Raw genomic sequence first — 12,719 nt, 5'->3', positions numbered from 1 at the left:
GAACACCTTTAAGGGCACAAAGAATCATCTCAGAGGGTTGATGGGGAAAGGGAACAGCAGCTGCAGCTCCTCATCCACTGACTGGATCTGTGTGATTTCAGACCCCAAACCAGCTCACCCAGTTACAGCCCTTGTGGTCCCAGTTCATTGATTCTGTTTCTTTACAATATGCATTTTTTTGCAACATTTTGTACCTCCCATCCACCACACCAACTTCATCTTCTTACCACACATCTTAATTACCCTTTGGGAGGTATTCTGTAATTTTATTTTAAACCTGGATTTTTGCACTGACCCTTTACACCCCACAACCCCACAAAGTTCATTCAGCACTAATAAAAAGGCAGCAAGGAACACCTGGAGATAGAAATTCCTTAATTCAGTTTCACCAGCAAAGAAAACATGTCCTGCAGCCAAGCACTCACTAACTGGTGTGGCAAGAAAGCTGACAAAGTCTTTTCAAGCCAGAAGAAGCTGCCACAGCCTATTTCAAGGGCCTCACCTCCAGGGTGAGAGAGCTTCAACCTCTGGCCTGTTCAGCTGTTAGAGCTGAGCTGACACACTCAGCCTGCAGTGCCCAAAAAATGACAACCCCAGGGATATTCTCTGGGTCCTCCCAGACAAATTCAGTAGGTGTGTAAATAAAAAACAACATCCCTGTCTCACCTGGTTTACCTTATTTTCATTGGGATCTGTGACACGGTCTAAGCCGTACTCGAGGACGTCCAGCATGCCCGGCTGTGGTGAACAGGAAACAACAAAGCTCTGAAACTCATTTGGTTTAAAGGTTGTGGATCACACAAATGCAGGAGGAGACCCCCCAAGCCTCCACTGCCAGCAGATCCCAGCCAGCAGTGCCTTGGGAACCCCCAGATTTGGGAAGGCCCCTCTTCAAGCACGGGTGCTGCAGCCAGACCTCTGTCCCTTGCACCTTTGAGGGCAACCAAGGAAAGGTGGTGGGGACTCAGGGCAGGCCTGGGCTGACCCTTCCCTGGCACACAGCCCAGAGGCTGTGCCCTTTCCACGTGGGAGTCACTGAAGTCACCCTGTCACCCTCTACTCACAGGAGTTCTGTTCACAAGCCAGTAGGCTCTCTCCTGGCAGTCCAGGGCATACCTGTCCTCCTTCTTCCGCTCCTTCCCTGCCCTGCAAAGCCAAGAACAGGGGAATTCATGAATTTTGCCCTCCTGGAATCATGATAAGATGGGATGAGAAGCGGGGCACACCTCCAGCCTCCCGTGGGTCCCAGCTCTGATGCCGCCTCCTGACCACATCCTGCCCCAGCTAATTCTGGGCTGCAGATCATGTTCACATGGCCACACATGACTCTGGATTTTGAGAAATCATCATCTTCCTGAGCTGAGCTGGGAGCAGACACATCCCCTTTTGATTAGGCACGCAGCCTTCTGGTAGCTTTCTGCTGACTTGCCCTGAGTCCTGCTGCTTCACGTCTGTTCCTGTCCTGTCCCCGGGCAGAATCCAAGGACTGCCACCCAGAGATACATCCTGGACATGTCTCACCCCTGTCTCTCAGAAAAACAGGGGCATTTCTCAGAGAAACTACTTGGAAATGGTTCTGAGCAGTGTTCCCAGGCACCAAAACCCAAATCACCTCCACAATTAAACAGAAGAGGCACTAGCATGGTTTGGGCTTGGACCAACTAATTCTTTCCCAGAAAAGTCCCGAGCACAATTTGGGACTTAGAATGGGGAAGGGAGCATTCCCAACAGGCTGTTTGCATTTGGCCTCCCTGCTGTGGTTAGCAGGGTGGGTGCTGTGCACCAGTCTGCCCCAGCAGCACCATCAAACTGCCTCAGACAAGTTTAATCTACTGGCTCAGACACAGGCTGGGTATCTAACTTTGAAACTGCATTTGGCATCTCTTAGCCCAAGTCTGACCTCAATTTACAAGAACAACAGTCTTGTGTTTAATGAGACAGTTATCTGATGAGCTGTACTCCCAGGACTTGGCTGCCATCCCAGGGAAGACAGAGGCTGCTGAGCACCAGAGGCACTGCCTGCCCTGCCAGCAGGTAAAGGAAGGTAAGAGAAGATCCCAAAGGAGTAATCCCTTCTCATGTTCACCAACTTTCCTGGGAAGTGAAGGTTTCAGCTCCTAAAATCAAGTCATTTTAGCTGGGTGCCTAAAGTATGCACTTCAGTTTTCTCCAGAAGTCCCTGCTGGGAGAATTTGCTGCTTCTTGATTCACTCCCTTCAGCTGAGAGATGTGCAAGGAACCCCTGACCCAGATCAAAACCAGCCCCCAAGTCCTGCCCACAAATACTCATGGAGAACACAGAGCTAAATCAAATTGCTTCTAATGAGGGCTTGCAGCATCAGAACCCAGCTTCTTCACAGAACCACATCAGGTGCAAAGCTTAAACCTCCCCTCCAAGCCATTTTAGAGCTGCAGTTGGTGTTTTTAAGGTGTGATTTAACTGTGCACCAAGACAGCCAAGCTCTGCTCCTCACACCCTCCCCAGTGATGCAAACAAGGGAATGCAAGTCAACTCACTTATACTGCTCCTTGGCCTGCATAATAACAAAATCCCACTTGTAGTTTATTTTTTGATTGAGCATGCTGTAATGTTCCTGGAATAAAAATAAAAAAGCAGTTAGTGTGAAAATTCTGACCAGGGCACTCCCATGCTGGGGTTTTCTTGACTCTCCATAGTTCAATGAGGCCAGGCTGGTGAATGAGCCAAGAAATCTGGATTGTTCTGAATGTAATTACAAGAATTGCAACAGTTCAAAAATACCATTGCAAGGAGAGCAATTACCCCTGCTAAAATTATAATTGACTTCACAGTAGTTTTCTGTACTGGTCGTTTTTTCACTTGCAAAATGCTGGCTTTTGACATTGCTGGAGTAACACCTCATGCAATTGAAGAGGTGATTTTTTGCTGTGCTCCACTCATTAGCAACAAAGGGCTAAAGTTGTAGCAAATGAGGGTCTTGTAATGGAACAAGTGCAGTGTCTCCTCACCTTTTCATATTCTTCCAAAATCCCTTTCCTTTTAATGTTCTTCTTTGCTAGATAAATTGCTGTGGAGGTAGAAGCAAATTAGCAGTTATACTTAGACCAACACATCCAAGAATAATTACAAATTTACCCACATGACAAACACAGGAGCCTTTGTGTGCTACAGTATCTTCCCAGGCATGAGCTCCAAGCTCACAAAAGCTCAGTGAAGAAGAAAGAACTCGGTGCTTTTGGTCTGACACTGATGCCCAGGCTGGGAGCAGCCAGGCAGAACAGGCAGCGTGTGCCACCCTTCCCCTGGGAACTCATGGGTCCAGGGACACTGGACCAAACCTTGCAGGTGTTGAGGTTCCCCAGAGTTTGACCTCCAAGTTTTCTGAGCACAGGGCAGTGTTTTTTGCTCCAGTTCTAATAAAATTCCAATCTAAACCAGGCTTTTTTATTTCCCTGGAAGATCTACAGCATAAAGCAGATAAAAGCCACAGAGGACAACCTTGGCATGGACAAATCAGTCTGTGAACTGTAGAGCCCACAGGAGCAAACCCAGCTGGTCAGCCCAAGATTCATGATAAAAAGCATCATAAAGGCAACAAGAGATTTATATGGAAAGAGCTATCAGGAGATATTGGAAGTCACTGTGCTTTCTATAAAGAAAGAACCATCTCTGAATGCAGGGCTTGATCCAAATCTACAGGATGACAGCCTTAGGCTCAGATCCAGGAACACACTTAACTACTCAGGGAAATCTAATCTTGTGTTTAAAGTCTTCCCTCCCCAACAAGGTAATTCAGATGTGTTCCTGTGTGATGGATCTTAGTGGAACATAACTATGAGCTTAAGCACTTTCTCTCATCAAGGCCACCACAAGATGGTCACACCCTCAATTTACCATTACTGAGAATTATTCACAAAATAGCATAAAAATAAAACAATGCCAGGGCTGGTTACTGCTTGTGGAGATGCAGCACCAGGTGTGGAGCAGGAGTGTGTGACAAACCCACAGCCCTGCACAGGGGCAGTGCCACCACTCACCATAGTCTGTGTCATCAGCAGCCCAGCTCTGCACCGGCCAGAAATAGGGGGTCTGCAAGGCAAGGAGCCTCCTGTTAGTGCACAAAGGCCCTGAACTCATGGACTCCTCATTCCAAGCACCAGGAATTTCCTAATTTCCCAAAGCAGTTCCAAGCACGAACCTCGACACCATCCTGTCATTACTGTGCTTTTTGTATATTCATTATTCAGGGCCCCCACATTGTTCTGTTTCCAACCAGCAATTCCATTTGCTACTTTAAGACCTGGAAAGGAACACTCCTTGGAGGAAAGCACAGCTATTTTTAGGTTGAACAAGTACACTCATTTCATTGAAGAAACTATCAGAGTTTTCCTGTAAAGTGCAATCTCTGTCTTCTCTGTGCAGACTTCTCTGAGTCTTCTTCCACCTGCACAGCTACACAGCTCCTGGGAACTGCCCCTGCTTCCTGTTTTTAATAAAAACTAGTGCTGAACTCCCTCTCAACAGCTCACAGGAGCTGCAACTCACTTGAAACCTGTAGAGGCTGCCGTCTGCCTTAAGGGTGAGGTTCTTTGGCTCCTGAAGAGGGTAGATATATCCATATTTGACAAACAGGTCTCCCAGGTGGAGTGCCTCTGAAAATGGAGAATGCAGATGTTTTCATTGCACAGAAACACTTTGCTGGAATTAAAAGTGAGCTCTTGTGCAGGGGAGAATTCAGCTAAAAGGTTTGGCCTCTTGAGATCTTAGTTTTACAACTGAAAGCTGAGAAAGCCTCAATTTTCACATTTTTACCCACCTTCCGCAGTGATCTGCAAGCGCTGAAGAATCCACTGCATTATATCAACACCTGCAAAGCAAAGCAAAGCTCAGGTACTGAAATCAGGAATGTGCCCAAACCCATGGGTGGAAAGGAGACCTCTCCAGACCTCACTGTGCTCTGGATCCCACTGGGAGCACAGCCCCCTTTCCTGCAGATGTGCTTCCAGCTGCAAGGAGGCACAGATAAAACGCATTGCTGGGCTCCCAGGGGCTGTGCTGGCATTTCCCAAGGCATCCAGCCCTGGGAGAGGGAGCCTGAGGCAGGCAGTGACCTTGGGCTGGCACACAGGGAGTGTGCACCAGCCCTGGGCAACATCCAAACCCTCAGCAGCAGCTTAGAAAGGGCTTAAGGATGAAACAGCTTTCACACCCAGGGAAGGGGAGAGTTAGCTCCACCTTGCCTGGACAGATTCACTGCAAAGAAGCTCCAGATTCACAGAGGACAGTGCTGTCTCAGTTTTGTAGAAGACCACTGACTCTGAGAGTCCTTTAATGGGCAGAAGGGATGCCCAAATCTCAGATCCAAGCTGCAGTGGTTACAAGATTTATCAAAGATTCACACACATTTTAACTCTCCTGGTTCTTTTCTTGGACTGTGAGCAGTTTTACCCATAGGCAGCATAAACCTCCAGCAGTTTTAGTTTTAGGTTCTGGGGGGTAAATATCATGAACCTCCTTCCATTTGAAGAGGGCAAAAATGCACTTGTTCCCTGATCAATCACTGGCCTTTTCCTCCAAACCTCCTCCAGGACTGCAGACTGGGGTGTTGACCTTTCTTGACATTGCAGTGATGACTTAACTTTCTAATAGGGGCTCAGAGCTCTTATCCTACTGCCTGCTTCCTGAAATAGATGAAATTAAAGGATTATCTCATCACTCATTTCTAGACAGCTCCCTCTGTAAGCACTTTCCCCCAAAGGTGCACATTTAACATCGAGGTTTATTTGTGAGCCATTTTAATGACTTTCACTGAATTTAACTAGTTAGCTTCCTGCACAGGCAGAGCCAGGCTCCCTCCAATGATCTGTGTCCCCTGCTTCAATATCCTCACCACACCCTCATCAAACATGAATCAGTCTCTTTTGCAACACCCAGAAACCAATCAGCACTAAAAATACCAACTAAGAGAGGGATGACCAGCACACAGAGGGAGTGGAAGTCACTTTCAGAGGTGGACTAGAATTTATGACTCGTGCAAGATGGAACTGGCAACAATTGTAGTTAAGGAAGCAGAGTAAAGCAGACAGCACACAATGAGGGGCAGTGCCAACACACCCGTGGACTTTTAGGAAGTGGGATTTGGGCAGACATCAAGAGAAGTTCTCTTTCCCCTGCACTTCATCTGCGTGGGACGTCATCCTCAGCACGGGGAATCTCCTCTTTGTGCTGCCTTAGCTATTCCCTGGCAGCTCTGGGAGGCTCCTTTGTACAGGCAAAGCCTCCACCCAGCTCAGCAGCGTAACAGCTATGTGAGCCAGGATGTGGTTTGCACTGCAGTGCACGGAGAGCAGGCTTCAGACAGGTCCAAGCTCTCCTGACCCTTCCACTGACTGGCTCTTCCCATGGGCAGGTGACCTCAGTGCCTCTGCAGCCTCCTTTTCTTAAAAAAAAAATGGGGCAAACAACACACTGGGCTTAGCAGGCTTTGCAAACAGTGGGGGAAATCTCTTGACTTGCCTGGAGCAAGCTCACTGGTTTCAGTGGGAGTTTTTGTTCTGAATTTCAAAGTGCTGAAGAAAGATGGAAGCAGGAGGAGGAAACTTGGGTATGGAGTATGTGTGAATATTTATAGCAGAGGATTCCTCACAAGAGCTTTTGTGGAGGCTTGGAGAACAGGGAAGCAGAGGTACTGATATGCCTGGTGAAAGGAGGAGCAGGCACAAGGAGGCTGTGATAAGAGCTGCCTGTAACACTGTACATGACACAGCACAGCTCCTGTCTGCTGCTCCTTCAGCCTCCTTGAGGCAGGCAAAGCTGTCATTTACAGGCACAGAAGTGGGTTGAATATTTTGTTCTTTTCCTGCCTACTCAAGAGAAATTATTACTAGCAGTAAACATTAAAAGGGAGACTAATTGTTTATTGCTCATTTCTGAAGTACCATCTTTCAGTCTGCCTCCAGGCTGCTTGCTTTAATTGGATTTTAATATTTATCTTTATTTGTGATCCAGCCTCACTGGGAGCATGAGATCTGGAGGCTGCAGCATGTCCTCACCTCTGTGCTAAGAGAAGGCAAGGTCACTTGAGTTAACCCCCATGAGACAGCTGAAAGTGCCTGGGGATCAACCTTTGGGTCTGATTCAAAGGGCAGGAATGAAACGAGACAGGAGTGAGAATGAGATAAAGGGAGCAGGTACATTTCAAGTGATGTACAACTGATATTTATTGGGAACAGAGCTCCAGCACACAGCCAGGCACTGACAGCCCTGGGGTTTACACACAGCTTTTCTCTGCTGAGCTGGGCCCAGCTCCCCTCAGGGAAGCTCTTACCTGTCACAGCGTGGGGGATGTTGGTGATCATCACTGTCTGTGTCTGTGTCTTGATTCCCGTGTCTGGGTTCTGCATCTCCATCATGAGTGCTTCGATCTGCAAAGCAGGGGAGGGGATGGATTACAGGAGCCAGCATTCCAGAGGGGTGGGCACTGGTGTGCCACAGCAAAGCATGCAGTGGCCACAGCCCTCTCTGAACCTCCCCCTGGCACCAGAGATGCCACCTCCAGCCCATGGCAGCTCACACTGGGACACTCACAGAGCCAGGGCTGGCACAGGAGGGACAGGATGGAACCACTCCGTGAGAGCTAAGGGAAAATATATAAATAAAATCTCTGCTACCCATAAAGGTTCCTCTCTGGCTCACTGGGCACTTAGAAAGAAAAATGGGGAGGGAATAAAATCTGTGCTTCTGCTAGGAGGTGCAGAGGTGTGTGAGGGGCTCTCTGAGCATTCCTGTGAAGGGGGCTGTGCTCCCCACCCAGGTCTCAGCCCCTCCAGGCATGGGGCAGGGACATCCTTTCTGGAAACATCTCCTGCCTGGGACTCCTCAGGGATCCTGGGGACTCATTTCTAACAGAGGATGAGTCACACTCAGCGCCAGACAACTTCTATTTCTCATTCCCAATTATCTTTATTTCTTTTTAAAATATAAAGATTTTCAAAGGTATTTTCCTCCTCTTTGACTTCCTACCAGCACCACTCCAAAAGCACAAAGCTTCTGCTTTCACCTGGGATCTGTGCTCAGATGGATGGAGCTGGGGCACACTCCTCATCTTGTTTTTGATTCTCTGAGTACCATGAGAGCTTTGGGGAAGATGTTCTTTTTGTCTTCTGCTTCCAGGGATATTAAATCAAAGCTGGTCCAACAGGACCAATTTGGTCTCTCCACACATTTGTTTTGGGTGAGGCTGTAGCTTTCAAACGGAGAGTAGAGGATTTAACAAGTGTGACTTGATGACACCACACATAATGGAGGGTATTGTCTTCACAGGCACCACAGTGACTTTGGTCCCAAGTCTTGCCAAGTTCTGTGAGGATTTAAGCTGTAGTGACAGGATACACTCTGGGTTTGTCAGTAAAACTGGATTTTCAACTGCTTTTAAAGGCAGTGACAAATTAATGCTAAAATGGAGAAGCCTGGTAAAATTTAACATAAATATTTGTATAAATACTTATAAAATATTTTAAAAGAGCAAAGCCAGACCAGAAGTGACAGAATACGAAGACATTTTTTTAGGTCTTTAAACAGAACTCACAATTTCAGCCTCAGAAAGTTCAACTGTGTGGGATGAGGTGAGGCAGGATGGTCCAGCAGGCCAGGCACTCATTTAGGAAACTGGGATTGTCAGGGAACACCTTGGGAAGTCACTCCTTGTGACTGCACAGCCCCTTGACAGAGAACAGAGATCCTGGGGACAAGCACAGCCCTGCTCATCCCCCTGCACCAGTGACCACCCAGCAGATCCCACCGAGATCCCCCAGGCTCAGGCAGGACTTGCTCCAGGCAGGCAGCACAGCACATCCTGCTCCAGCACGCAGCTGCTGGTCCCAGGTGGGCTCCAGAGACACATCTTCAACCAGCTGAGAGCAGGGAATTGGCTCAGAAAGCCCCACAGCCCCTCAGCACAGCACGTTCCCTTCCTTTAACCAGCGACTCCCAACACTCGTTGTGTTCATACCCTGCCACACTCCCTCTTTGTCACTGGAGAAATGACAAATATATTAAAAAGCAAGGGGCTGCTCTTGTGGAGTGCCTAGCTCTGGCTTCAAACCATCCACCTTGCTGATCAAAACTCAGCCTGTCTGAGTCTCTTCTCCCAAGGGAGCAGTGGGTTACAGCTGCCAGAGGGAGGCCAGGAGGGCTGCTTCAGACACAGCAGGAACACTTCCTTGCTTTGCTAAGGGCATTTTGTCGTGCTTTCAGCCAGGAAAGAGCTGTCTGGTTTGAATTTTGCAGAACCAGAAGCCACTTCCTGACTGGTTGATGGGTGGAGATGCACACAGAGGTAAATATCAGGACTGCCAAAGGAGCCAGGCTCCAGAGCTCATCTCACGCACGAGCCCCATGGAGATTTCACTCCAGGTCAGCTGGACTCCCTGCCTGGAGGTGAATGCACCCTGAAAGCCACACAGGACACAACAGGAAAACTGTCTGTCCCCTCTCTGATTGCACCCTCGGTGCAGATCCCATCCCTGCTTGCCTGAGCTTTCCCCTTTGGGCACCCACGACGCAGCAAAAACAAACTCCTGGTGCTGAGACTCAGAAATGTAACAGCAAAACACTGCCAAGGTGAGGAGTTCAGGCCTCCTCAGCATCAACCCAGACACATCTTTGCTTCAGACATAAGAAAGATCAATTTTCCCAGCAGGAATTTCCAGTTCCCAGCTGAGTGCACAGTCCTGGTGCTATAATTAAACATCTGTTTTCTCCATAGTATTTGCCTGGTTCTAGCCCCCCTCACTGCCTGCTGCTGTTTGCAAGGATCAGCCCCACCTGATCTGATTTCCAAGGTAACAATACAGTCCTCATCCCCACTCTGGCCTCTGAAGGCTCATTCAATTGTTTTCTAGGTCTACAACTATCAACCTTGCTTTGTACATTGATGGATGATCAGAAAAATAAAAGAAATGAAAAAAATCCACTGTTAACCACCTAGAACTTCCTGCTTTTTCTTAATTAAAGCTGAGGAGAAGTGGCTTGTTCCCACTCTGATGCCTCAGCTAAAGGAAGTAAAACTGTGAGTGGGGAGGGCAGGGCTTTTCCCAGTCTGGAAGGGATTTTTTCCCAAGATGTGGCACTGGCATCTCCCAGCCTGGAACAGGGAAAAGGAGGATAGAATGAGGCTGAGCTTGGCCTAAGGCTCAGCTCAGGGCCTCACTTAGAGAGCAGGAGTCTGCTGGATTCCAGCAAAAACACAGTTCAGGTGCTCACACACTTCTGGGAATGCCCAGGAAGATGAAGGCCAGCAGCTGGAAAGTCAAAGCCTAGAGAAGCAAAGCCAGGCTGGAAAAGCCCCCAGCCCATGCTGCAGACCCTGGAACAGCTCCTCCCTGGCTGCTGCACAGCTTGGGAGAAGCCACCGGGGACCAGAGTGAGGAGGAGGCAGAAGAAGAAGGCATCCATCAGCCCTACCCACAAGGTGTGAGTCACAGTGCACCTCCTGTAGCACAGCAAGGGAAAATACCCAGCTCAGCAGCTGCTGGAGAGCAGAGCCCAGCAGAGCCAGACCTGACTGCTGGAGCAGGCACAGGTACCAAGAGCTTGGGTTCATTCAAGCTCTTGCAGCATCCAGCCAAGTGTATCCAGCCAAAATGCATTTCAGAGGCTTGTTTGCTATCCCAACAGACTTTTGGGTCATTCTTCTTCCAGCCAAGATGGTTTAGAAGGGGGGAAAAAATAGAATAAAACAAGCTAAGTGCTAGCATGATGAGCAGGTGTTACAGGGCCCTGGGGGCCTCTGATCCCCTCGTAGCTGGGCTGTAAAGACCAAGCTCCACATCCAGCCCGGGTCGTTCAGAGCAGCCTCACAGCAACACAGCCCCCCACCCCTACAGCAAGCCCCTGTCCCATGGCAGGATTGCTGCTGTGGTCACCAGCTCCATGCTGGAGAGGCAGCACAGGGAGGTGCTGGCAGCTGCAAAGGCACAAGGGGCCAGGGGCTGCAGGAATCCCTCCCTGCAGCAGCTCAGGCTGTGCTCAGCGTGTGTCAGCCGGCAGCATAGCGTGAGCACAGGCTTAAGCAATTAATAAAGCTTCTTTCTAGGATTTTAGCTCCTCATGGGTCTAAGCCTGTAAGGTGCTCGCTGGGTGCACGCTGAGCACCCTCAGCTGCCACCATGGGCCACCAGGAAAGGTGCCTGGTGTGTCCAGGCAGCTCTGAGGATGTGGCTGTCTGCACACAGACCACACTGCCGTGGAACAGCTGAGGCTCCAAACACGGCTTCTCCAAGGTCTGGAAAAAACAGGGCAGGAATGAAAGTAGAGATAAGAGCCAAGGGCTTTCGCTGACCACCAGGAGCTTCCCTTCCCACTGCTGACAGGCCCTAGACTCACAAAGCACTGCAAGCGCTCAGCCCCCCCGGCTGCTCACAGTGTGAGTGGTGCACACTCTCTAACAGCCATTCCCTGTGTTTTGACTGATCTTCCCACCTGAGGAACTCGGAACACTTTGCAGAGACTGCTGCACTCCCACGGAGCAGCTGAAGCACAGCTGCAGGCGGCTGTTTTCTCAAAGCACGCAGCTTCTCCTCTGCACCCCCGCACGCAACTCCACCGAGTATTACTCAGTACAGATTTTGGCCTGGAGTATTTCCCTTGGCAGGGCTCCCCAGCCAAATTTACCGTGCAAGACATAGCACCAAAGAAAATACCCTCTTTACTTCCTCTGGTGTAGTAAGTACAGTGTATGTACTGCCAGGTTCATACCTCAGCATTGAATACCCTCAAATTCCCCTCCCTTTACCCCTGGAATCCTCCTTAGGTTGTGGGCGTTGAGGAAAACTAACTACAATTCAAACAGCAACTTGCTGGCTGTACTTGTCACTGGAAATTCAGTTAATTCCATTCAACAGGATAAGCCACACTCAGGAGAGGTGGGTGGGAGAAAAGCTAGCTTAACACTCAGCTTTTTAAAATCTGCAGATACCAGCTACACTACAACTGGCTATGCTTTGAATGAATGCTACAGAAAAAGCCCACCAAATGCTTTACGAAATTACACATTACACCCAAAAGCGTGGGCATACATCATCCCACTCCTTCTACTGCTTCTGGCCACAAATACACTCATTTCGGAAAAACTGGAAGGAGGTGGAGAACAGGCAGTTGACTGTAATACACAATCTGAATGTGGACATCATCTGAAGGCACTGGGAGCACACACTGGACCGACTGGAGCAGGGCTACACTGGTGCTGCAAATGATGGGTTTTTCCCTGGGAATGGATGCAGCTTTGAGGGACTTTGAAAAAATATAATGGAAGAGGGAGAAAACGTGTCAGGGGAACAATTCGGCTGAGATAAGCTACAGATGATAAACAACATTACAGTCCTATTTTCTCCATCCCTCCAACCTGCCCCCCGAGCCACCTGGGATCCACAGCTCTCTGCAACAGGTCATGTCCCCAAACTCCCGGGGAGGAGCTGTTATCCCTCGGACCCCACACGGCCAGAGGTGCCCCGGGGAGCCGTGGCCGAGAAAGATGCTGTGCACACACATCACCCCAAGCTTCGCCAGCGCTGCCCTGGGCATCGCATCGCCCCGCCCGCCCCCGGCGTGCCCATAATGGTGCGGCTGTCCCCGGCGCTGCTCACCTTTTTCAGGAAGGCCATCCTCGGGCGGTAGCGCTGGCCCTGGTCGAGCCGTGTGACGGTCATGGTGGCGGTGCACGGCGGAGCGGAGCGCGGCG

At 49.5% G+C, this 12,719-nt stretch overlaps 1 protein-coding gene across 3 annotated transcripts in view; it reads right to left on the bottom strand.

Moving 5' to 3' along the window:
* The window catches only part of RGS9 (regulator of G protein signaling 9), a 30,760-nt gene extending 18,047 nt beyond the window's left edge, over positions 1–12,713 (bottom strand). For all 3 annotated transcript variants that reach the window (XM_015645926.2, XM_015645928.2, XM_015645932.3), the window contains exons 1-9: positions 12,625–12,713; positions 7,308–7,404; positions 4,797–4,847; positions 4,526–4,632; positions 4,018–4,069; positions 2,989–3,047; positions 2,518–2,594; positions 1,065–1,146; positions 676–738 (exon numbers count right to left, since the gene is read on the bottom strand). In XM_015645926.2, coding sequence (XP_015501412.1) covers positions 676–738; positions 1,065–1,146; positions 2,518–2,594; positions 2,989–3,047; positions 4,018–4,069; positions 4,526–4,632; positions 4,797–4,847; positions 7,308–7,404; positions 12,625–12,687 — 651 coding nt within the window. In that variant the 5' untranslated portion in view covers positions 12,688–12,713. The remainder of the gene's footprint in view (positions 1–675; positions 739–1,064; positions 1,147–2,517; positions 2,595–2,988; positions 3,048–4,017; positions 4,070–4,525; positions 4,633–4,796; positions 4,848–7,307; positions 7,405–12,624) is intronic.
* Positions 12,714–12,719: the final 6 nt, after the last annotated feature.

This window comes from Parus major, chromosome 18 (genome assembly GCF_001522545.3).
Source record: "Parus major isolate Abel chromosome 18, Parus_major1.1, whole genome shotgun sequence".
NCBI lineage: Eukaryota > Metazoa > Chordata > Aves > Passeriformes > Paridae > Parus > Parus major.
Note: the sequence above shows the minus strand (reverse complement) of the source record. Positions and strands in the feature narration are given on the sequence as shown.